This window comes from Musca domestica, unplaced genomic scaffold, assembly GCF_030504385.1.
Source record: "Musca domestica strain aabys unplaced genomic scaffold, Musca_domestica.polishedcontigs.V.1.1 27, whole genome shotgun sequence".
NCBI lineage: Eukaryota > Metazoa > Arthropoda > Insecta > Diptera > Muscidae > Musca > Musca domestica.
In genome coordinates, this window is record NW_026712286.1 from 9,740,729 (window position 1) to 9,767,657 (window position 26,929).

General features: G+C 36.9%; 1 protein-coding gene across 1 annotated transcript in view; it reads right to left on the bottom strand.

The window, feature by feature from the left end:
• The window catches only part of LOC105262427 (cysteine-rich motor neuron 1 protein), a 156,175-nt gene that overhangs the window by 93,308 nt on the left and 35,938 nt on the right, over positions 1 to 26,929 (bottom strand). The window contains exons 2-3 of the mRNA XM_059124186.1: positions 9,943 to 10,625; positions 5,673 to 5,803 (exon numbers count right to left, since the gene is read on the bottom strand). Of these exons, the coding sequence (XP_058980169.1) occupies positions 5,673 to 5,803; positions 9,943 to 10,139 (328 nt within the window). The 5' untranslated portion in view covers positions 10,140 to 10,625. The remainder of the gene's footprint in view (positions 1 to 5,672; positions 5,804 to 9,942; positions 10,626 to 26,929) is intronic.

The following is a 26,929-nucleotide window of genomic DNA, read 5'->3' on the forward strand; positions in this document are numbered from 1 at the left end:
AATAAACAAAAGTTTCGAAAAATTTTGAATCAATGAAAACCTTCCCAAAATTTTCATTTTCATGTAACTTTTATGTCCTAAATATTTTATATCTCAATCCTCCAGAGAGTGTTTATTGTCTTCTTTTTTGTTTCTACCAATAAAAAGTGAACATAAAATATAATTTCGTATTTTCTCTATCTTGATGGCCATTTTCATGAGGCAATTTTCCAAGACGTGCCTTGGAAAATCCTTTATCTATGAAACACTTTTCCAAAAAGGCAAAAAAAAAATTGATCAAATTTGGCAAGCGATTGAATAAATGTTTTTAACAAAAAACGAAGAAGAAAAAAACAAATATTGCGTATGACGATTTGGCGCATTTTTATGGCTGGCCATAAAAACAGCGTTGGAACATACAAATCGCCTACAAATAGGCAACAGAAAATTATTATGACAACAGACAAAGACATTTAGGGCGAGATGGTTATGATAGCACCAGCCATAAATAGCAGACAAGGGAAGGCCTTACAGCCTCTCACAAAAAAAAAGACAAACACCGGGACACAATGGCATAATAACACCCCACTCCCATCCCATCCCCTTCCAACTATAACTGTATAAAAACACTGATGCAGAACGCCACCATAAAACCTAGAATATAATGGAGTAATGCATATGTCAATGGTGTAATTTCGAAAAAAACTGAATGATATCCTGGGGCATTTTTGCCATAGATGAGATTACAAATAGACCACGAAGGAGGTTAAACGTTGGCAAAAACAAAACTGGTGAGTGACGAAAAAAAGGGTTATATCACCAAAGGCATTTTTGTGACAATCACAAAACCACATTTCAAAAACATATTCCATCTACAGCCATAAATACTTATGCATATACAAATGCAAATGGTTGTATTGGGCCGAAGGGGTAGTGATATTAGGGTGGAGTGGATAATGGGAGATTTTCACTGAGAAAATGAGAAAAAATTCTCTCTATCTCTATCGATAGGAGAAAGAAGTAGAAGGGGAGGGGTGGGGTGGAGGGGACGATGTGGCACCTTCACTTAGAAAATCAGAAAAAATTCTCTCAACTATCGTTAGGAGAGGATAATGGAAGATTTTCACGAGCAAATGAGGAAAAATATTCTCTCGACTATTGATAGAAGAAAGAAGTAGGAGAAAAGGGGTGGAGAGGAGAGGATGATGGGGAACTTTCACTTAGAAAATCAGAAAAAATTCTCTCAACTATCGATAGAAGGAAGAAGTAAGTGGTAGGAGCGGAAGGGGGGAGTAGGAAGATGATTTTATTTTACAGGGGACAAGGGATCCATCATAAATGAGGAGGAGTTAGTCGAGCTATTATAGACCAAAATGGAGTCTTATTGAGACCATTAGAGAAGAGTGAACCAACCAGTCTGAAGGTGAATCAGCCAGTCTATCAGAGACGTGTCGGGGGAACCAGGAAGGCCAGGAGATCTTCCATAGACGTGCTGGAGAGAACTGCGTAACCTTGAAATTTCTACTGAAGATGTTTCTCTAGAATAATTTTCCATAGCCATTATTTGATCAAAGGTAACCTTAGCCGTATAACTAATATTAATTATGGGAATCCCATATGGCGTATGATGAACCCAGGGAGGGCCAGATAATCTATGATAGACGAGCTGCAGGGAACTGTGCAATATTGGAATTTTTAATAAAAATGTTCTTCCAAAAGTATTTCCCAAAATCCATTATTTTTTCAAAGGGTACCTAGACGTATAATTAATATTAATTATGGGAATTCGATATGGCGTATGATGAACCCAGGAATATTTCAATGATTATACTTAGCAATTTAATGACCTGGTGGCGTATGATGAATTCAGCAATATTTCAACTAACATACGTAGAAGTGTACGTATTTCTAGCAGAGCTTTGGGGAATATTCGAATATTGCGGGATATTTTCTCAACAAACTTTTATTTATAATTATCATTAAAATTATATTTTTTTTGGACCCAAGATTTTTTTTTTTTTTTTTTTTTTTGAAGCCTAATAATACCTGAAATTTAAATTTAGAAATCATGTTTTGTATACTTCAAATATTCTTGAAGAAATTCCCTTTTGGAACCTCTTAAGCGTGTAATTAATGTTAATTATTGGAATACTCTGTGGCGTATGATAGACTCAGAAATAATCCAACAGTTATACGTCTCAGTGTGCCACACGATAGACGAGCTGTGGGGATTATTCGTTCACTGAATTGAGCATTTTTTGTAGGATCCGATGTATTTATTTTTATTTATTTATTTATTTATTTTTAATTTATTTAAAAAAAAAATTATTTAAAAATTGTTTTGTCAACCCTTGAAGATTCAATTAAACATTTTTTGTAGGATCCGATGCATTTATTTTTATTTATTTATTTGTTTTTTTCCTTAACTCCCTTAACTTCTTGAAATAATTACTTTGAGAAATTATGGAAACGTCTTTGAATATTATATCATAGACAAGCTGTCTATTGATTGTTTATCTTTTGAAATCCGTATTTTGTATTTTTAAACTTATTTGGAAGCCCAAAATTCTTAAAAAATAAATCATAAAAATCTTTTTTTTAACTTTGAATAAATAACTTTAGGAAACTATGAAAAATCCTTGACTTATGAACATAAATTTATTGAATATTTTCTTGAATGCGAAATCATTATTTTTAATCGTATTTAGAAGCTCAAAAATTCTTAAAAAAATCTTAGAAATTAATTTTATTAAACTCAAAATATAATTAAAGAAATCCCAGATTTGAAATCTCTAAGATACTTAAATTAAAAAAAAAAATAGGAAAACGTGGAAAATCCAAGATTCTATTGAAGGATATCTTAGAAGTATAATTCAGAAGAAAATTACTTTTTAGATCCTTCGAAAGATGTCCGAAAAGAAAAGAGGAAAACATGTTTTTGTGTTCCCCCGATTTGTGGCCATAGAAAATCAACTGGGTAAGCCCTTGATTAAAAAATTAAAAATTAAAAAATTTCCACAAAAATAACTCTCTTAGGTTAAATGCCGGCCAAGAACTCATATAGAAAACCATATTTTAGCACCTGTTAGAGAATTCAAAAATCCAAAAAAAAACTCCTTTTACAAAGCTCTATAGATGTCCAAAACATTCTAAAGCCGTCCACTTTTGGGCCTTATGGAAGCAGTTGCAAATTTATAAAGAATCCCATCTTTTTGAGACTTTAAGGCCCTATAATTCTCGAAGATTTTCTTGATAGGGTCAAAATAATGTTTATCTTATCTTAGTTCAAGGACCTCCTAAAAATTAATAAAATTAAAAAAAAAAATATTTTTTGTGAACTTCGCGTTTCAGATCCTTTAAAGGTGCCAAAAGTTTGAGAATGACCTAAGGTTTCTCAAACCATGTTTTGGGACCACAAAATATGGTGAAAATTCTGAGAGTAAAACCAAATTTTTGATTAAAAAAAAAAAATTCTTTAAAAAAACTAGGTTTAGAGATCTCCAACTGCTTAATAAAACATATTAAAGAAATCCAAGTTTAAGGCACTTCATGATTTAAACTCCAAAAATTCAGTCAGAAAACTATGTTTTTGAGACTTTTAAAAGGTTCAATGAGCACATTTTGAGACCTACTAGGGATACCCTGAAATTCCTGAAGACTCCAACGCTATGGGACCTCTTAAAGATGCCAAAAAAAAATCGTTTCGAAAGTTTCAAAGCTACCTGCAAATGTTTTAAAATGCCTCAATTTTAAAGGTTATGAGCCGTACAGGTATTCTTAAAGACAACCAAATTTTTGGATCTTGAATTTTAAGAATTTCAAAAAACCCGTTTAGAATCTTCTACAAATTTCCAAAAACTTCCAAACTTCCTCTTAGAGGTGTCTAAAAATTATAAGGAAACACTGTTTGAAGACCCCTCGGTAACTCAGATATTCTTAAAAAAAACGCGTTGCAAAACCAATTTCCCTTCGGACGCCCTCGTTTTGGAGCCTTTTTGCATCTAGCAAACATTTTTTTAACCTCCTCCGATTCGGAAGCTTCTAGAGATGTCCAAAAAGTTATAATTCTAAATCCACGGTTTGGAAGCAGATATCCATGCCAATAGCCCTATTAGACAAACCCTAAAATATTGTAAAGAGGTTCTTGATTCAGGAGCAACAATAAAGTCTTAAAGGCAGTTCTATTGAAGGGCCTTTTAGTGAATCTTAAAATTCTGAAAGCAAATCACTCGTTGAAATCTTGGAAGATCCTCATAAATTCGTATGTTTTAGAACTTATAGGAAAAAAAAAACTTCGAATTAATTTTTAATAAAGATGTCCAAAAACTTATAAGGAATCCAGGTTTTTGGACTATCAGGAAGGAGATGGCTAAAAATTATCGAAAAAAACAACGTCTTTAATACCCTAATTTCTGAGAAAAATATTTTTAAAAAAAATCCACGTTAAGTAATTGCCTTTGGAAAAAATCATGTAAAAAATTAATTGTCTTTGAAAAAAAAATATATTTTTAAAAAACCCACTTTTTTAAGGCTAGTAGGCAATAGCCTTAAAAACCGGCAACTAATGAATTCTTAAAAAAATGTAAAAAAAATTATGACAAATGAAAAAAAATTCACTATTGACATATCCTTAAAAAATATTTTTGAAAAATCGACGTTGACTACAAGACGAGTGGTCCTTGAAAAAAAATTTCTAAAAAATCAAACAAAAAAAAAATTTTTTTGAAAAATATTTTTCTAAAAAATACGACTTACCAGTGATTTTAAAGATTTTTTGGTTTTAAATTCACGTTTCCAAATGAGTTTGAAAACATTTTGAATACTATTCGACCCACCCCACTAATCCTACTGATATTATCTCTGCTCATTTGCCATGATATGTGTGTGTGTACAACCCCCATTTAACGGATACAAGCCAAGTTGTTTTTTCGTCTTCCTTCTCCGTTACTATCTAGACGGAAAATGTGTTTTCCTACGCAACGAGCAGCCAAAGGCAGCGAAATCCAAAAAGAGAAAGGGGAGCTAGAGAAGAGAGGAGGCCATTGAATTGTTTACCATGATGCGAAGGGTTAATGGCCGTTGAAAATGATGGAAATTGTCATAACACAATTCAAGTGATAAGCCTATCTTGCTATGCGTTTTTCTTTTTTTTTTTGTGGATTCATGAGAAAAATTCCGTCTCCCCCTTCAACTTCATTTTGGGACACTTTTGGAATTTTTTTTGGCAAAACGTTGGACAAATTGCTCCAGACAATTGGTGTTATTGTGCGAACGTGAATGGCAACACTGATGTTGGGCGAAATTATGAATGCTGGCTGCATGGAAGGCACGTCGCATAGCTTTGTATCGCCACCATTCGTTTTTGAAAGAAGAGACATATCATGTCTGACTGGGAATGCGAATCCGTTTGCCGTCCCACGCAAAACATTTTCGAGCAAATCTTATCTTGGAAGTCATTATTTTGTTATTACACCCAACAATTCGGGGAGATTATGTTTCATTACTTTGGATGATGTGACATTTTCTTTTGTTAGAACAATATTCTAAGGATGAAATCCACGATTTGAAAAGTATTTCAGACTTAACTGGAAATTTAAAATTTAGAAAAAAATTTTTGAAATATTTTAAGGATCCACGTTAATCCACGATTTGAGGAAATTTAAAATTTAGAAAAAAAAAAGTTTGAGACTTACCCATACACACTCCCAGCGCATTGGCGGTTGGCAATTTTGCCACACATTTTAACGGTGGTTCACAGCGTCCTGAAAAATCTCCGGGGCCGCCACATACCTCACCCACGGTCTTGGCGCAGATGGGACAACAGCTGTTGCAAAAAATTTTTCAGAAGGGGAAAATAGGTTAATAAAAGTTATTAACAATAGTTATAAAAATCTATCCAAAAATTGATATTTTCTATTTTTTTTCTATATAAAATTCAACAACAAATGATGACATTTTTTCCAATGTTTCTTTTTTATTTTTTAAAATAATTTTTGAGAAAAAATTAAATCTGGAATATTTTTTTTTATTTCTGGGAATTCTTTAGAATTTTAATGCCGGAACTCCTACTTCCTGATATATGTATCTTTTTATGCATTTTTAGGAGACCCCTTGGAGTTCCCAAACGTTAATTTTTTAAGAATCTGTATTCACCAGTTGGACTTCGGTTTCTTTCAGAATTTTCGGCCATTTCTGGCTGCTACCAAAATATGAGAACTTCAATAACTCTTTTAGATCCCAAAATATTATTTTCAAGGAAAATTCTTTGCCGGCTTGTGAACTTGGAGGAATCCCTAAGAATTTGTAGGAATTTGTTTTTGGGAATCTTTAAGAATTTTTAGGCAGGAACTCCTACTTCCTGAGCGATGCATCCTTGTATAAATTTTTGAGAGACCCCTTTGAGTTCCCGAAACGTTAAATTTTTAAGAATTTGTATTCATCAGTTGGACTTCGTTTTCTTTCAGAATTTTCAACCATCTCTGGGTGCTCCCAAAATACGAGTTCTACGAAATCTCGACCTTCATTCACTCTTTCAGATACCAAAATATGATTTTCTAGGAAAATTATTGGCCGTCTTATGAATTTGGAGGGTAATTTTATGAATTTTTTTCCGATATGTTTTTTGTATCTCTTGGAGGTCCCAAGAATTTGTAGTCCTACCAAATTGGTGCAAAATTGTGATTATATGGGGATATTGATGCCACAAATCGGGGGAATTCCTAGGCTCGAGTTTTGTACTAGCGGAACTGGAACTAGCCAATATTTTTGATGTGCATCTTTTAAAGGCCCCCAGATTTTCTAGCCTTACCAATTGGCCCAAAAGTGAGAATTCCTTTGGACATTAATGCCACAAATCGGGGGGATTTCCTAGGTCCACGTTTTCGTACCCTCCCCGGAACTAGTCAACATTTTCAAAATGGGATAAAAAATTCTTTTATTTCCATGTTTTCGTACCTATCCAGGAATTGGGTCCACGTTTTTTTATCTCAATCGGAAAGGGTCATAGTTTCTAGAAAGGGTACAAAGGAACTAGCCAAAGTTTTCAAAACGGGTCTCCTTAATTCACGTTTTAGTACCTGAATCCACGTTACCTTCGGCACCTTTTCCAGGATTAGTAGACATTTTAATTACAAAATAGATCCTTTATGGGTATCCTTTTCTTATCGCCCTCGGAACGGGCCATAAACTGGCCATAAATTCCAGAAAGTGTTCATAGGTCTCCTAAGTCGAATACGTACCTCCCATGGTTTTAGTTAGAATTTAAGGGTCAACGTTTTCTTACCCCACCCCGAACTTGTCATTATTACCAGAAAGGGGTTAAGTTAAAATTTTCGTACCTCCCATGGTTTAAGTAAACATTTCCAGAATGGGTTCCACGTTTTCAAACCTATTCCGAAATCGGGGCCTTCGTGGGTCCACATTTTCTTATATTACAGAGAATGGGTCATAATTTCCAGAAGTCCGCGTTTTCGTATCTATTTCGGATTTGGTCGATATGTCCGCGTTTCCTTTCTTTGTGGCCTCTATCCCTAACTGGTCATAATTTCCAGAAAGCGTTCATAGGTCTCCTAGGTCAACCTTTTCGTACCTCCACCGATACTAGCCAGTATTTTTAAAACAGATTCTCGTTAAATCTCGTTTTCGCACCGACCCATTATTTTCAAAACGGCTCCATTGGGTTCTTTTCTTATATCACTTGGAATTGGCCATAATTTGCAGAAAGGATTCAAATCAAAATTTTCGTACCTCCCACGATTTTAATGAAAATTTCTAAAACTGATCTATAATTGTCTTAGTCCGCATTTACGTTCCTCTTCAGGAATTGGTCAATTCAAATCATTTTTACCTGCTTTGGAACAAGCCAAATTTTAAAACGGTTCCACTGGTCTCCTAAGTCTTTGTTTTGGTGCCTTTCCCGGAATTGAACGAATTTTTCAAAACCAACGGGTTTATTTTTAGAAAGGGTCCTTAGGTCTCCTAGGTCAAATTTCTTCCTATATCTCACCGTTCGAGTGAAAATTCCATAATAGGTTCATAGGTTTCCCAGGTCCACATATCCGTACCTCCCCTGGAATTAGCCACAGCCGGAATTGGTTTATGGGAGGGTCCAAAAAATAGACTGCTTCAGAATTGGTCGAAATTTCTGGAATTGGTCGAAATTTTTACGCTTTATTTCCTTATCCGGAACAGCTCATTATTGCTAGGTCAAGTCTAAGTTTTGATGTCTTTCCCGGAATTGGACAAAATTTCCAAGACCAAAGGCTTCTTTACGGGTCAACTCTTTTTTGTCCCATCCCGAACTGGTCATTATTTCCAAAAAGGGTCCTTAGATCTACTCAGTCAATTTTTCCTACATCTCACTGTTCGAGTGAAAATTCAGAGCGGGTCCATAGGTCTCTTATGTATTCTACTTCAAAATGTTCGTACCTCTAACAAATCTAATGCAAAATTCAAAAATGGATTCATAGATTTCCCAGGTCCACATTTTCGTACCTCCCCTGGAATTAGCCAACATTTCCAAAGCGGGTTTCTATCGTGTACTTATTCCAGAATTGGTGGAAATTTCCAAAAGAAGGCTATTTTATGGGCCCACGTATTCTTTCCTTACCCAAAACAGGTCATAGTTCCCAGAAAGGGTCCAGTAAAGTCTCCTAAGTCAACGTTTTCGTACAAATCAAGTGAAAATTATCATAATAGGTTTATAGGTTTCCTATGTCCACGTTTTCGTACCTCCCCCGGAAATACCAAAATTTTCCAAAACGGGTTCATAAGTCTCCAAAGTACACATTTTCGTACCTATTCCGGAATTGTTTGAAATTTCCAAAACGACGGGGTCTTTTATGGGTCCATGGTTTTCAATCTCATTAGGAATGGACCATAGTTTCTGTTTTTGAGCCTATTCAGGAATTGATCGAAATTTCCACGTTTCTTTTTCCTCAACCGGAACTGGTCATTATTTCCATAAAGGGACATAGGTCTCCTAGGTCAACATTTTTGTAACTTCCACGGAATTAGCCAACATTTCCAAAACGGGTCCATAGGTCCCCTAAGTTCACGTTTTGGTGCCTTTCCCGAAATTGGACGAAATTTCCAAAACCAAAGGGCCCTTAGATCTACTAAGTCTAAGTCTAAGGTTTCCTAGCTCCACATATCCGTACCTCCTCTGGAATTAGCCAATATTTACAAAGCGGGTCTATATCGTGTACCGATCCCGGAATTCATCGAAATTTCCAAAAGGAGGGTCTTTTATGGGCCCACGTATTCTTACCTTACCCAGAACATGTCATAGTTTCCAGAAAGGGTCCAGGAAAGTCTCGTAAGTCAATGTATTTGTACAGATCAAGTGACAAACGACAGGGTCCTTTATGGGTCAACGTTTTCTTCTCTCACTCGAAATGGGCCATAGTTTCCAGAAATGCTTCGTTGGTCACCTAAATTAAAAATTTTCATATTTCCTGGATCAAAGTTTTCGCACCTCACACGGGTCGATTGCAACTAGTCAAAATTTCCAAAATGGGTCCATAAGTATCCTAAGACCACGTTTTCGTAATTGGTCGAAATTTTCGAAACCAAAACAAGCTATAACTCTCGAAGGGTCCAAAAAATCTATTGAATAATTTTAGAGCCATTTTCTAAAGGACTCAAGTATTTGGCAACTTTTGAATATTCTTGGTAGATCCTTATATGAGGATTTCTCTACAAATATGGTATTCTGTAGAATCTTTTGATATCTCTTGGAGGTCCCAAATTTTTGACATGCCCAAAATAATATTCTTGGGAGATCCCTATATGAGAATATCGCTAAAAATTTGGTTTTCCTTAGAATTTTTTGATATCCTTTGGAAGTCCTAAATTTTTGACATGCCTTAAATAATGGAGTTTTTCATGTCTCGTAGGTCCTATTACCGGGGATTATTGTTGATTTTTTCTATAGAAAATTTTATTTTTTGTTGTAATACTCACTTGCATGGATCCAAAACAATCAACCCCTTGCCGGGGCAATCCAGTGAACTGATGACGTCACACTCCTTGGGATTGCAATAACATTTCAAACCGTTGACCACCCGGGAACCGGCTGCCACCACCACCAGCAGATAGCAGCATAAATATATCAGGTAGGTGCGGAGGTTTAGAAAACAACATTCTGTTTTTGAGCTCATTTTGAGGGGGGAGGGGGTGGTTTTTGAGCAATGTAGGGAAGGGGGAAGGGCTCTCTTTTAGTTTATATATATTTTGCAGGTCTTCTGCAATTATTGAGCTTTATGACACCATGGAGTGGAGCTACTCCAAATGAAATGGAAGTTTAAATAAATACACCAGATTTCTTCCCCTACCAGAGAGGGGGTTGGGAATTTTTTTTGGAAATTCAGGACAAACCTGAACCGAAAACAAAACGAAAACGACTGTTTGCAATTGTCTGTTGTTATAAAGTTTTATCTTAAGCAAAATTTATGTCTCTGTGGCAATTGAAGCAACTGTGGCTGCAGGAGCAACTCTTTGCAAATGGAATGCATTTTCAACTGGGTTTGTGTCCAGGCTGGCGGAGTGGTGGTGGGGGGAGCCTACACAAGTCGCACGCTTTGGGTTATTGCTGGCATTCCAAATGTACGATTTTTTTCCCCAAAAATTCCTTTGTCCTTTGTTGCCTGAAAAAGATATCAAAAAGAGAGAAGAGAGAGAGAGAGAGAGAGAACAAAAGAGAAAAAAAATAGTTAGTAAAAACTTATTGTTATTGTTTTTGTTTTAAGCTGCAAACAGATTTTTATGGCAAAACGTATTTCTTTCTGTTTTTTAAAAGGTGGGGGGGGGGGGAAGAGGTGAGCTCGAGTATGCAATAAGAGCACACCTAACTTCCTCGGAACATTTCAAAAGAAGTCATCCCAGTTGGGGGGATGTGTTTTCTTTTTCTCAATTTTTTCCTCTCTCAATTCGGTTTTTTTTCTTCTGCTTCGAATTTCCTTTCTTCGCGGATTCCAGCAGAGTTTGAGACTTTTATGATATGGTTAGACTTACTGCATTGCAGTGAGATTTTCCATTCAACTTTGAATAATAAATAAGTTTAAGAATTAAGTATGAAATGAAACGAATGGGTGTTGTGCTTTTCTTTCTTGCTTTTTCTTGGAGAATCACATATCACAACTATTATGGAAATTTAATAGCTTGAACGAATCGGCTAACAGGTACCGAGATTTATGGGGAAAGTTTTTTTAAAGGGAAAATATAAAAAGGAAAAAATCAATAAAAAGGATGACCTTTCTAAGACTGAAACTGATGTCGAAAAAATTTGTAAAATTAAAAAAAGGGTGCTCTCTTTTTATTTTGATCATCACATATTAGACAAATTATGGACATTTAATATTTTGAACGAGGCGGCGAACAGGAACTGAATTTCATGGGGAAAGTTTTTTTTAAAAAAAAAAAAAAAAAAAAAAAAAAAAAAAACAAAACAAAAAAAAAAATAAAATAATAAATAAAAATAAATAAATAGCAAAAAGAATGGAGTTTTTTACCCTAAAAGGGATGTCGAAATTTCAACAAAAAAAAAAAAAAATAATAATAATTAATTAATAAATAAAATAAATTAGAATCTAAAAGTTGGACTCGGAAAATACAACAACAACTTTTTATTTTTTTATTTGCAGGAAACTTGATAATTTTCAAAAAAAAAAAAAATAAATAAAATACTTGGCATGAACGAGGTTCAGGAACTGAGTTTTATGGGGAAAGTTTTTTTTTACAAAAAAAAAAAAAAAAAAAAAAAAAAATTAAAAATAAAAATAAATAAATAACAAAAAATTTTACTCTAAAAAGGATGTCGAAATTTCAAAAAAAAAAAAAAAAAAACAAAAAATAGACTCGGAAAATACAACAGCAACAAGTAAAAAAGAAACTAACCTCGACCGAGCCGAACGTTTTATACCCTCCACCATTTGTAAGAAACTTGAAAATTTTCAAAAAAAAAAAAATAAATAAATAAAAAAGTCAGTCGAAAATGCCGTTATATAGGGATTATACGAAGCTGTGGTCCTGCATAAGTAATTTTTGTCATGGGCTGTAGTAACTTCACAACCTGTCATAGGTTGTAGCATCCATTTCGAATTTTAAATACCACATTTGAAACAATTCCGGTGAATAATGTCGGTAAAGTCATCAAAATACCGAATATCGGGCGGTACCGTTATATGGGGGCTATACGAAGACTTGGACCTGTTTGAGCAATTTGCTGTCACAGGCTGTAGTACCTATTAAGAGCTTCAAATACGAAATTTGAAATATTTCCGATTAGAATTGTGGCTAAAATCATCGAAATACCGAATATCGGGAGGTACCGTTGTGTGGGGGCTATACGAAGACTTCAACCTGCACAGACATTTTTCTATCATAGGCTGTAGTACCCATTATGAACTTTAAATACCAAATTTGAAACAATTCCGGTGAATAGTGTCGCTGAAATCATCAAAACACCGAATATCGGGAGGTACCGTTTATGGGGACTAAGCGAAGACGTAGACCTGCGCAGAACATTTTCTGTCTTGGGCTGGAGTACCTCTTTGGAACTTCAAATACGAAATTTGAAACAATTCCGGTGAATAATGTCGCTAAATTCATCAAAATACCGAAGATCGGGAGGTATAGTTATATGGGGGCTATACAAAGACGTGGACCTGCACAGATAATTATCTGTCCTAGGCTGTAGTACCTATTTGGAACTTCAAATACGAAATTTAAAACAATGCCGTTGAATAATGTCGCTAAAATCATCAAAATACCGAATATAGGGAGGTGCCGTTATATGGGCGCTATACGAAGACCTGCACCTGTTTGAGCAATTTGCTGTCACAGGCTGTAGTAGCTATTAAGAGCTTCAAATATGAAATTTGAAACAGTTCCGATTAGAATTTTGGCTAAAATCATCGAAATACCGAATATCGGGAGGTACCGTTGCGTGGGGCCCTGGACCTATTTGAGTAATTTTCTGTCATTAGCTGTAGTACCTATTTGGAACTTCAAATACAAAGTTACAAACAATTCCGGTGAATAATGTACCTAAAATCATCCAAATACCAAATAAAGAGAGATACCGTTATATGGGGCCATATGGAGACCTGGACCTGCATAGACAATTTCCTGTCGTAGGCTATAATACTTGGTAGGATCTTCAAATATGAAATTTGAAACACATCCGGTGAATAATGTTGCTAAAATCGTAAAAATACCGAATATAGGGAGGTACCGAATATCGTAGACCTATATGGACAATTCTCTTTCAGGGGTAAGGAAATCCCACCGAATTCTTTAGGTTGAGTTTTTAATAATTCCATCTTCACAGAAGATCTTGTGTTAGTAAAAATAAAAGCATGTGTGAAATAATGAAGAGAGTCGGATGCTTATTTCGGATTTTATAATCGTTTTGGTTATTTAAAACTTCGATACTTTGTGCGGGAGTTACCAGAAGAAATGGTCCGATCTCTACCAAAATACAAAAAATTGTTTACAAAAATATTGGGATGTGGGAAATATGAAGACAACCGGATGCTTATTTCGGATTATATAATCGTTTAGGTTATTCAAAACTCCGACTTTTGGGGGGACCAGAATAAATGGTCCGACCTCTATCAACTTGATAACAGATCGTGCGTTGATGGATATGTTGAGATGGCAAGTCTGAATGGAATCGGATGTTAATTCCGAGTTTTATGAGCTTCATGGATATTCCAAATTCCGACCCTTTGTGGGGGAGATACCAGAAGGTGTCCACCGATATATTCCAACTTCGCTGCAGATCTTTTGTTTACAAAAATATTGGGAAGTGTGAAATATTAAGGAAACCGGAAGCTTATTTCGGATTATATAATCGTTTTGTAATTCAATACTTAGACCCTTCGTGGGGGAGGTACCAGAAGGAATGGTCCGATCTGTACAATCTTTATAACAGATTTTATGTTGATGGAAACATTGAGATGTACCAAGTGTGAATGGAATCGGATGTTAATTTCGTGTTTTATGAGCTTACTGGACTTATGAAATCTTGACCCTCTGTGGGGGAGGTACTAGAAGAAGTAGGCCGATGTATCCCATTTTCGCAACAGACCTTGGGTTAATAAAAATGTGTAATTTGAAGACAATCGGATTCTTATATCACATACTATAAGGGTTATAATTATTAGAAATGTTGACCCTTTGTGGTGAAGGTATTTTATCGAGTGAACTGATATTCTCCATTTTCGCACCTGACCTAACACTGATGTAAATATTGTGATTGGCAAAGTTAGAGCAAAATCGGATCAATCTTTCAGTGCAGTGCAAAATATATATTTTTTTGATAATTTCGACCTTTTGTGAGGGTTGTACCAGAGGGAGTGGACCGATATTGCCCATCTCCATACGATGTACCAAGTTTGGACGAAATCGGATACTCCATGCGAGAGTTATTGTGCGCACCAGCCAGACACGCGGACGGACATCGCTAGTGTCTTTTCATAATCAGGGCGGAATCCAATCTCCCTCTTCGATTGTCAATGCTGTTCTATTATCGGTTCGACTGGAACAATGTAGAAAGTGAAAGAGAATACAACTGCTTCGCTTGGGTGTAGATTTTATTCTAGTTTTTATTTAAAAATTTGATCCTTAGGAACTACTGAAACTAATCTAACTTAACCTATTCGCAACCACACAATTATTCTTATCTATTCTAATATTGAATGTAGAGCATTGCAGGGCTGCTTATCATTTCATTGAAGTGTTCTTGTACATTTACAGAGCGCATCGAATGTCTGTGCGTGTGGGTCATAACCTTTATTATCTGTTACATTATCGTATGAGCACAGCGCACAAGATCACCGAATTCTTCACATGTGATATTTTATGGCGGCTGGGAAATATGTAATTTTACAATATTTATTGATGATATTGCTAGATTTTCCGGGCGCCTCGACCGCATTCAAAAGTATATACAAAGTATTTTGTACAGCTAGATCAACTTTAAATATCCTGAAACGGATTTAGTCCAAAGAGACCTAGGGTCTAAAATCGTTATTTCGTTGTCGAATAAAATTTAAAATTTTAGATATATATAATAATATATATATTATTATCCGTAGGCGAAAAAATATAATTTAAAATTTCGTGTGAATTCCTAAAACTTCCCCTGGTTGGTCTTGGAAAATGCAAAAAAAAAAATAATTTTTCATCTGGCCCATCACCTCTTCCACGTTGGCATCTGGTTCGTATACATATTGGCTCCAAGCAAGGTATTTTGTACAGCTAGATCAACTCTAAATATCCTTAAACGGATTTAGTCGTTATTTCGTTGCCGAATAAAATTTAAAATATGAATATGAATTAATCAAAAAATCCGCAGGACGAAAAAAAATATAATTTAAAATGTCTTGTGAGTTGGAAAATAAAACAAAAAAAAAAAATAAAATAAAAAATAATTTTTCATCGCCCCATCACCTCTTCCACGTTGGCATTTTGGGCGTATACATATTGACAGTCATCATACGCTCCAAGCAAAGTATTTTGTACAGCTAGATCAACTCTAAATATCCTGAAACGGATTTAGTCCAAAGAGACCTAGGGTCTAAAATCGTTATAAAAATAAAGTTTAAATGAAAATAAAAATAAAAAAAATCTGCAGGACGAAAAAAAATAATTTAAAATGTCTTGTGAATTCCTAAAACGTCCCCTGATTGGCCTTGGAAAATACAAAAAAAATAATAAAAAAAATATTTGTCATCTGCCCCATATCACCTCCTCCACGTTGGTATTTGGGTCGTATACATATGGGCAGTCATCATACGCTCCAAGCAAAGTATTTTGTACAGCTAGATCAACACTAAATATCGTTAAACGGATTTAGTCCAAAGAGACCTAGAGTCTAAAATCGTTATTTCGTTGCCAAATAAAATTTAAAATATTAAAAAAAATCAAAAAATCCGAAGGACGAAAAAAAAATATAATTTAATATGTCATGTGAATTCCTAAAACATGCCCTGGTTGGTCTTGGAAAATACAAAAAAAAAAAAACAATTATAAAAAAATAATGTTTTATCTGCCCCACCACCTCTTTCACGTTAGCATTTGGGGCGTATACATATTGACATACATCATACGCTCCAAGCAACCATTCCTCAATTTTTTCTATCTTCTCTACCTCTTTTCTCTATACACCTCTTCGCAATTTATAAAAGAAAGAGGAAGATATTACAAAATAAATTATATTAATTTAGTTTTACATCTACGAAACGTGTTACATATCTCCTTTTGGTCATTATGTCCTCAGTTGACACAAAAAATTCGCTTTATGGTCAGCATGTCTAAGGAAGAAAGGATATGAAAAAAAAGGAAAAAAACAGCAACTCTCACACTTTCCCTTTTGGGAATTTTCTCACGTTCGGACAACAAACAAATTAACGTGATTAACACTTAAATTCATGGCTTTCGAGTATGGAAAAATACACAACAGCTCAGGACAGGACAGGCGGCATGTACGGCAAACATTTCCCGGGGAGCTCACGTCCAAGACATTCCAATGGACAAAGAACTGGTATTTTTCTTCTTCTACGAGAATTTTCGTTTTTTATTTTTCTTTATATCCCATTTTGTGGTTCTTAATAAAAATACCCCAGCGAGGATAAAAATTCTCGGTGAGAAAAACAAGAAATAAAATGTGAGACAAGAAAAGGAAAAAAAAATAAAATAAAACACCAAAGCAATGGAAGCCGCAAACTATTGTCCGGAGAGCAGGCGAAGCATTCCCAAAAGTATTTTTTTTTGTTTTTTTTTTTTTTTTTTGTTTTGGGTTGTTACTATAACACCGAAAAAAAAACTCTGGCCCCCGGGAGATGGCAAAAGATAATGAGACAAGGATAAACTGATTTTGAAAAGAGGAACACGAAAAAACATGGCCATGTTGCTGGGCTGTCCGCTCAAAGAGACATGGCCAACAACAAGGCTTGGCATGCCATCATTTTTACCAGCGAGTTAATTGTGTCACGTGCCTTTGTAGTTACCCGAAAAAGTCCTTTCAAATAAAAGCAGAAGCTACAATGACAACAAAATGCTTCCCCGAAATATTCCAGAGGATATGGTGGTGTTGCCAAGGATATTTTTATCAAGACTTATGGACCCTCATCTCCGAAATACCGTAGCCATGAAATTAGACGAAGATAAAGAAATAGAAGAAGATTTCCCTTACCATAGCTGGGATAAAGAACGAAGATGGCAGGACAACAAAACACCGAGACAACATCTACAACGAAATGTTCTTTAATTACAAGAGTCCAGTCCGGCCAAAGAAAAGCAAAAAATGAATGGAAAATGTAAAGACAAAAACAAAACACATTTTCTAATTGGCATGCTTCGAATGGCAAAGAAAATGGATAGCTTCATGGCAGAAACATGCTTAGACGGAAATAACAATGGATAAAATGCTCCACAACTCAAGAGCCAAGACAAAAGAAGTTATTATTTTTAAAAGATGTAATTTAAGCTCTTGGAGAGTGGAATTGAAAAACATGCCCAGAGAATGAAAAACAGGTTAAGAACAGAAGATTACTCAATTTAGAAAATAAATGGAAATTCGTTTTAAGAAACTCTTGAAATTTCTAGACGAAAAGGGACTAGGGTGCGTATAAGTGCTGACACAACTCATACGCAATGGAGTTCTGATAATGAATGTTTGATTTTTTTAATAAATTTTTCAAGGTCCTTCCGACCAGTGATTTCGATCTGGCCAGAGATTCTGTGCAGTGGAGCTGGCTGGACAGGGAGCTTATGCTGAGAAACTAGCTGGAAACAGGTTTTACGCTGATAATCTGTTTAGAACAGCTAACCGACCAGGGATTCCGTGCAGTGCATCTGCCTGGCCAGGGAGACTGCGCTGAGAATCTGGCTGCCCTGTGAGTCTGTGCAGAGCAGCTGCACGCCTAAGGTTTCTGTGCCGATCCGCTGACTGGCCAGAGAATTTACTCTTAAAAGCTGGCTGGCCAGGGAGTCTATTCTGCGTAGCTTTCTGGTCATGGATTCTACGCTAAGATGCTTGCCGGTCAGGTATTATGTGTAGAGAAGGTGGTTGGCCAGAGCAGAGCTGCTGGCCGGCCAGGGAGTTGATGTGGAAAAACTGGCTGGCCAGGGATTCTATGCTGAGGAGTTGGCCGGCCAGGGATTTTATGCCGAGTAGCTGGCTCGTCAGGGAATCTATGCTGAGCGGCTTGCTGGACAGGCAGTCTACGCAGAGAGCCAGACTGGCCAGAAAGTCTGCGCTGAGAAGCTGACGGGCCAGGGATTCTGTCCTGAGCGACTGGCTGGCCAGGGAGTCTACGCTGAGAGGCAGGCTGGCCAGGAGGTCTACGCTGTGAGTTTACCGACCAGAAAATCTATACTGAGAAACTGGACGGCCGGAAAGTATGTGTAGAGAAGCTGGCTGACTAGGTAGTATACGCAGAGAAGCTAGCGGCCCTGGGATTCTGTGCAGAGTAGCTGCGCCCCAGGAATCTCATACAGAGCAGATGGCCCCTCAGGAATTCTGTGCAGAGCAATTAGCCGGCCAGGGATTCTGTGCAGAGCAGTTGACTGGCTAGGGAGTCTACGCTGAGAGACTGACCGGCAAGGAAGTCTATGCTGAAGAGCTGGCTGGCCAGGAAGTCTATGCTGAAGAGCTGGCTGGTCTGGATGTCTATGCAGAGCAAGCCGTCAAAGGAATTTATGCAGAGCAACTGGCAGGTCAGGCATTCGGTGCAGAGCAGTTGGCTGGCCAGGAAGTCTACGCTGAGAAACTGGCTGGCAGGAAGTCTGTGCTGAGAGCCAGGCTGGCAAGGAAATCTACGCTGAGGAGCTAACCGGTCAGAGATTCTGTGCAGAGCAGCTGGCTGGCCAAGGAGTCTACGCTGAGAGGCAGGCTGGCCATGAGGTCTACGCTGAGAAGCTGGCCGACCAGCAAATCTGTAGTGAGGAGCTGGACGGCCGGGAAGTCTGTGTAGAGAAGCTGGCTGGCCAGGAAGTCTATGCTCAGAAGCTAGCTGGTCATGGATTCTATGCTGAGAAGCTGGACGGCCGGGAAGTCTATGTAGAGAAGCTGGAAGACCAGGTAGTCTTTGCAGAGCAGCCAGCCGCCCTGGAATTCTGTGCAGATCATCTGCACCCCTGGTATTTCGTAAAGAGCAGCTGGCCCCTCAGGGATTCGGTTCAGGACAGTTGGCTTTCCAGGGAGTCGACGCTGAAAACCTGGCTGACCAGGAACTCTATGCTGAGGAGCCAACCGATCAGAGGTTAGTGCAGAGCAGTTATCTGATCAGGGAGTCTACGCCTGAAAGCTAGCTTGTCAGGGATTCTATGCTGAGGAGTGGTCCAGCCAGGTATTCTATGCAGGGCAGCTAACCGGCCAGGGAGTCGTTAAAAACGCTTCAATAATTGTGGATTTTTAATAATTTTTTGCAGGGACCGTCTTTCGCTTGATTGTGAATCTTTCGTAACTCCTTTCAGGGGTGCCATTTTTTGCAAGGGTGATTTGAGCAACCTCCAAAGTTACATCTCTGTCCAATAATTGTGGATTTTAATTGATTTTTTTTTCAAGGGCCTGCAATTAAATATTCTTGGATTCTTAACGATTTTTTCCTTAAAATTATATTTAAATTCCCTGGGGACACCACTGCGTATACTTAGTGTCAATACCTATACGTCCCAAGTCTCCGATTACATCAAACTAGTTTTGAGTGATTTCTTTTACATATTTCATATTTTTTTCCTGATTAGTTTGCCCATTTTCAAAATATGTTGTAGAACATGGACCCGTTTTTCATCCTCCATAATCTCCGTGAAAAATGATTACCTTGTCATCATAACTTTTCAACAGCGTCTTCATGAAATATTCACACGCACAAGTAGCCAATGAGTCAAACTCACACATACACATACAGCCGAATTTAATATTCATAGACATATTCATTGGAGTGACTTGTACTTAGACTTGACCTTCATAATGTATGTATATAGCCATGATTGTATGTATATGTTATTGTTATATATTCGACTGGTTTTTATGGGTCAACGTTTTTTTTTTTCTTTCCACTTGGCAAACAAGAATGTAAGCCAAAAGCAAACGATGATGATAACCTTTGAGTAAAAACGAAGAAGAATAAAAAAACGAAAATTGTTTCTTAGTAGCTAGACAACATGCAATACATGCCAAAATTTCGGTTGTTATTATTTTTGCAGAACCCAGAGAAACAAAAAAGAGAAACACCAATCAATTTGTGAGAGAAACCTTTTGGCAATGACAAAGTTGCCTTTAACAATATTTCATCAAATAAAATTGTGGTCTTAAATTCAATTATTTATGTGTCACATTTGTAATACAATTTGTCTCGAAGACCTCTGAAAGGTTGGACAACAATTCCGAACGAAATGTGTTTATGTAATGGCAAGTTTTTCTTTTATTTTTTTCGGGAGGCAATTTTTGTATTATTCAATAAGGCATGGAGAAAATGCAATGGCAGTAAATTCAATTTGTGTCAATCAATTTGAACAAATGTTGGTGTAGCTAAAAATTAGTTCGACGAAAAAGAAATGGACTTTCATTGGCTTTCGAAATAAATCAGATTTATATGTAATATTCTAACAAATTAATAATGGACGGTTCTTCAGGGCGTATGACTGTTGCCGAGACGTATACGCTTTAATTTGTGGTTGAAAATGAGAATAGAGTCCAATCTCCCTCTTCGATTGTCAACTCTATTCTTTATTCGGTTATGAGAAAGGGAAACCAACCGAATGGTTAGGCTGTTGATTCAATTCTCGATCCGGCTCGAAGAACCAATGTAAATTAGAATAGAGTCCAATCTCCCTCTTCGATTGTCACCTCTATTCTTTATTCGAATCCTGCTCGGAGGATCAATGTTTTTAATAAATTAGAATAGAGTCCAATCCTCCTCTTCGATTGTCAACTCTATTCCCTAATTGGCTCGACTGGAGCAATATTTAGTGAGAAATGAAACACAACCACTTCGTTTGGGTGTTATTTCAATTCTCGATCCGGCTCGAAGGACCAATGTAAATGAGAATAGAATCCAATCTCCCTCTTCGATGGTCAACTCTATTCTTTATTCGGATCCTGCTCGGAGAATCAGTGCAAAAAATGGGAAAAGAAAGAACAACCTTACTCTTTGGTTGTAGTTTTAATTTTCGATCCGGCTTGAAGGACCAATGTAAAGTTAGAATAGGGTCCAATCTCCCTCTTCGATGGTCAACTCTATTCTTTATTCGGATCCTGCTCGGAGGATCAATTTAATAGCGAGAAAAGAAAACCAACCGAATGGTTTGGCTGTTTTATTTCAAAAATATGTTTCTTAAGTGCTACAAAAACTAAGCTAACTTAACCTAATCGCAGCCTAACCTAACCGGTCTGGCCTAAGAGTCTATGCTGATGAGCTGATTGAACTGTGAATTAATGCTGAGGACCTGGCTGGACAGGGAGTCTATTCTGGGAAACTGACTTGTCTAAGAGTTTATCCTGAGAAACTGACTGGCCTGAAAGTAAATTCTGAGGAACTGAGAGTTTATTTTGAAGAGCTGCCTGGGTAGGGAGTCTACTCTATGAAACTGACTCATCTAAGAGTCTATCTTGAAGAACAAACTGGTCAGAGAATCTATCCTGAGGAACTGACGGGCTTGAGAATATATCCTGAGAAACTGTCTGAACCCAGAGTCTATGCTGAGGAGCTGGCTGACCTGGGACTCGGTCAAGAAAAGCTGACAGGTCTGAGATTCTGTGCAGAGCAGCTATGCGGTCAGGGATTCTATGCATAGCAGTTAGCGAAACAGGGATTCTAAGCAAAGCAACTGGCCGGCCAGGGAGTCTGTGCAGAGAAGCCAGTTGGTAAAGGAGTCTGTGCTGAGAGGCTGGCTGACCAGAGGATTTACGCTGAGCAGCAAGCGAGCCAGGAAGTCTTTACAGAGCAGCTGGCTTACAAAGGGGTGCATGCAAAGCAAGTGTCTGGCAAGAGAGTCTATGCTGAGGCAATGGGTTTTGTAACAGTTGGCGGCCAAAGGATTTTTTCCGGAGCAGCTAACCGGTCAGAGGTACTGCGCAGAGCAGCTGGTCGCCCAGGGATACTGTATAGAGCAGCTAGCCAGTCGGAGATTAACTGCGGAGTCAGATGACCGGCCGGGTACTCTTTGAGGAGAAGCTGGCCGACCAGGGATTCTGCGCTGAGGACCTGGCCGGTCAGGGATTCTTTGCAGAGCAGCAGGTTGGTCAGGGAGTGTGTGCAGAGTAGCTGGCTGGCCAGGTATTTTATGCTAAGGAGCTGGCTAGCCAAGGAATTTATGCAAAGTAGCTAGCTTGTTAGAGATTCTGTGCACAACAGTTGACTGGACAGGGAGTCTAACCTGAGAAGCTAGCTGGCCAGGTATTTCATGCTGAGGAGCTGGCCGGTCAAGGAGTCTGTGCAAAGCAGCTAGTCGGTCAGGGATTCTGTGCACGGCAGTTGACTGGACAGGGAGTTTAACCTGAGACGCTAGCTGGCCAGGTTTTTCATGTTGAGGAGCTGGCCGGTCAAGGAAGGCTGTGCAAAGCAGCAAGCCGGTCAGAGATTCTGTGTACAGCAGTTGACTGGACAGGGAGTCTATTCTGAGAAGCTAGATGGCCAGGTACTTCATGCTGAGGCGTTGGCCGGTCAAGGAGTTTGTACAAAGCAACTAGTCCGTCAGAGATTCTGTACACAGCAGCTAGCTGGCCGGAGAGTCTCTGCGCAGCAATAGCCGGTCACGAAATCTGTGTAGAGCAGCTAGTTGGCCAAAGAGTCTTCGCTGAGAAGCTATCTAGACCAGGAAGTTCATGCTGAGGTCCCTGTTGGCCAGGGAGTTTATTTTAAGAAGTTGACGGGCCAGGGAGTTTATTCTAAGAAGCTGACAGGCCAGGGAGTTTATGCCGAGAAGCTGGCTAACCAATGAGTTTATGCAAAGCGCCTAGCTGGTCAGAGATTCAGTGCAGAGCAGCTAGCTGGCCGGAGAGTCTGTGCGCAGCAAGAAGCCGGTCACGAAATCTGTGTAGAGCAGCTAGTTGGCCAAAGAGTCTTCGCTGAGAAGCTATCTAGACCAGGAAGTTTATGCAGAGGTGCCTGCTGGCCAGGGAGTTTATTTTAGGAACCTGACTGTCCAGGGAGTTTATTCTAAGAAGCTGACAGACCAGGGAGTTTATGCCGAGAAGCTGGCTAACCAATGAGTTTATGCAAAGCACCTAGCCGGTCAGAGATTCTGTGCACAGCAGCTAGCTGGCCGGAGAGTCTCTGTGCAGCAAGTAGCCGGTTACAAAATCTGTGAGGAGCAGCTACTTGGCCAAGGAGTCTTCGCTGAGGAGCTATCTAGACCAGGAAGTTTATGCTAAGGTGCCTGCTGGCCAGGGAGTTTATTTTAAGAAGCTGACAGGCCAGGGAGTTTATTTTAAGAAGCTGACTGGCCAGGGAGTTTCTTTTTCGAGCATTTAATCGGCCAGAAATTTCTTGCAGAGCAGCTGACTGTATAGGGGAGTCTGTGCACAACACTTGGTTGCCCCAAGAGTTTATGCCAAGAAGCTGGGTAACCAGTAAGTCGATCCACTTTTGGAAAATCATATATTTTGTGGAATTATGGGAGATGCTTTCAAATAGGCTCTTCATACATAATTTATCTTGTCTATTTAGGCCTCTTAGAAGTCAAGAGATTGGGGTTTATAAATGGGACAAATCAAATATGGAAATATTATTTTATGTGCAACGGGCGTATGAGTGTTGTCAATAGTTATACGCCATGATGCCCAGCAATTTATTCAAATTTTTCAAATTCATTGCATTTCCTAGGAAATTTAAGAATTTTTGTGTTTTTTTCTATTACATGTTATTAATAAAAAAGAATTAGTACTTAAATTCACCCACCCATGGAAAATAAAGGCTAAATGGAGTAAGGAAATTCTTAAAAATCAATTTTAATTTGAATATTTTCAGGAATCCCTTTGACCTCGATGCAAATGTATTGTATATGATTTTTTTTTTTTTTTGGATTTTATGAAAGAAAATCTTTGCGTATGATTTATTCTACCTTTTCAGGTCTCTATTAAGTCAGAAAATCAGAGTTTATAAAGGGTATATTGCGACGAATTATATTTTACTTTGTGCTTCAGGAGCGTATGAGTGCTGTCGTTAGTTATACGCCATGCTGTCCACCATTAAAATTAAATACTTCAATTTATCGTTACTCCTACTAAATTCATAACTTTTTATAATTTTTCGATTTACAATTTCTTTTTAAATAAAGGATATAAATAATACTTAAATTTATTGCATCTCCTATGAAATTTTTAAATTTCTATGATTTTTCAATTACATATTTCTCTGTAAATTACGTGTATTTTATCTCACCCATCCAACTGAAGTACCTGGAAAATAAGAATGAAAAATCTTAATTAGTTCAATTATGAATGACAATATTTCCAAGAGGTCTTTTAGATTTCCAAATAAAACTTAATCAATGTGGTTTTCAAAATTATTCATAAACATAATCTCTGTAGACTTCTTGGCCAGACAGTTGAATGAGCTCCTCATCGAACACCTGACAAGAAAAAATTAATTTCCCAACCTTTCGTTAAGCACTTTAGAAGCTAATTAAAAATTGTGAGCCTTTTAAAATCTCTTTATGATGAATTGGATAATCATTTTACGAGACAGTTTTCCAAGTGCAAAATTTTATCGCTGAGTTGTAGGTCTTTATGAGGAATTAGGAGAATGTGATAGACATCTTAAAAATCACAACATTTTCAGAGGAAATTTTCCAAAGCCTTAAAAAGCTGGGCTGTGGAAAATTCATATAAATTTCAGGGTGAAGTAAAACAAACCCACGACGAAAAAAATCCAAAAAGAATCCAAAAAAAAAAGCAAACAAATTGCCTTAAATACCCATCATCACTTGAGCCCAGGCAATTTGTGCCGATATGAGCCCTGTTCGTTGCTTAGTCAACAAGATAAAGTGATAAACCCCAAAGATATATGTGAAGGAGGAAAATAGACAAAAACGAAAGGAAGTAACAAAAACTTAAATCCACTGCCTAATAGAGTAGATGAAAAATCATGATTTATTTTTTTCAAAATCTTAACACAGCAAATATTGTTGTCTTTCCTCCGGAGGGGGGAAAAGTTGTTAACATATAACCACACAACTGACTTCCTCTTCAGAACAGAGGATCTAACATGACACACCGAAAAATGTTGAAATGCAATTTTATGTTTGACATAGATTTTACCAAGCACTAACTAGTCTTCGTCCTCATCATCATCGTTGTCGTCTATCAACTTCATTTCCGTCGAATTTCAAATGTCATTAAAAAACCATTTGTCAATGTTGTTATCGTTTACACACACACGTTGGTTGGCAAGGCTGTGAAGTAAATTACCACAAATACATTCGAAGACATCCAACACATTCACATTTCAACATATCTGGGATTTTTAGGGAAATCAAAAAAATTGCCCTCAATAGTTTCCAGGCAACCCCCTCAAGCTCACCCCTTTACATTTTCAAATATTTAAAATTCATTTTAAATACAAATTTTTAAATATGTAAAAATAGAAATCATATTCGAGGAAGGAAATAATTTTCAAATGATGAATAATTGAGTGACAATCCAAAATGGCCAGTAATTGAATGTAATGACTTAAAATGGGAAGCAAATTTTTTTTTCTGCTATGGAACATTTATGAATAGTTTTGAGACAGTTAGTAAATATTTAATAACTTCCAAATGCCTTGTGTGTCAATGCTGTGAATAATATTTACTTAAATCCAGTAAAATTTATTTTAAAATTCCGAATTTGTTTGTTATTTAAAGCCTAAATACATAAAATTTCAACATAAAATAATAAACATACAATTTAGTATGGGTGTCGTATGAGTGACGTCAATACACATACGTCAGAGTGTTTCAATGCTAAAATAATTTAAGGAAAATACAAAATATAATTTCAATGAAGACGAAATGCCTTCCCAAGGGTCTTCGAAGGACATTTACATAAGATTTAAATATTTAAAAACTAAATAAATAAAAATCTCAACATAAAATAAAAAAAATATGAAAATCGTCTTGGGGGTCGTATGAGTGATGGCTATACTCATACGTCAGAGTGCTTAAATGTTAAAATAATTTAAGGAAAATCAAAAATATAATATCAATGAAGACAAAAGACCTCCCAAAGGATCCTCAAAGGACATTTACATAAGATTTGAATCTGTAGAGAAGCCTAAAATAATTATATAAAAATATTAGTGTGATGGCCGTATAAGTGACGTCAATACTCATACGACAGAGTGTTCAAATGCTAAAATAATTTAAGAAAAATCAAAAATTAAATATCAATGAAACAAAATACCCTCCCAAGGGTCTTCAAAGGACATTTACATAACATTTAAAAACTAAATAACTAAAAATTTAAACATAAAATAAGAATATATGAAAATCGTCTTGAGGGACGTATGAGTGATGACAATGCCCATACGTCAGAGTGTTCAAATCCTAAAATAATTTAAGGAAACTCAAAAACATAACATCAATGAAGACAAAAGGTCTCCCAGAGGATTCTCAAAAGACCATTACATAAGATTTAAATATGCAGATCAACATAAATTATAATATATCAATATTAGTGTGAAGTCGTATAAGTGACATCAATACTCATTCGTCAGAGTATTCAAATGCTAAAATATTTGAAGAAGAATCAAAAATATAACATCAATGAAACAAAATACCTTCCCAAGGGTCTTCAAAGGACATTTACATAAGATATAAATATTTAAAAACTAAATAAATAAAAATTTGAACATAAAATAAGAATATATGAAAGTCGTCTGGAGGGTCGAATAAGTGATGACACTGCTCATACGACAGGGTGTTCAAATACTAAAATAATTTAAAGAAAATAAAAAAT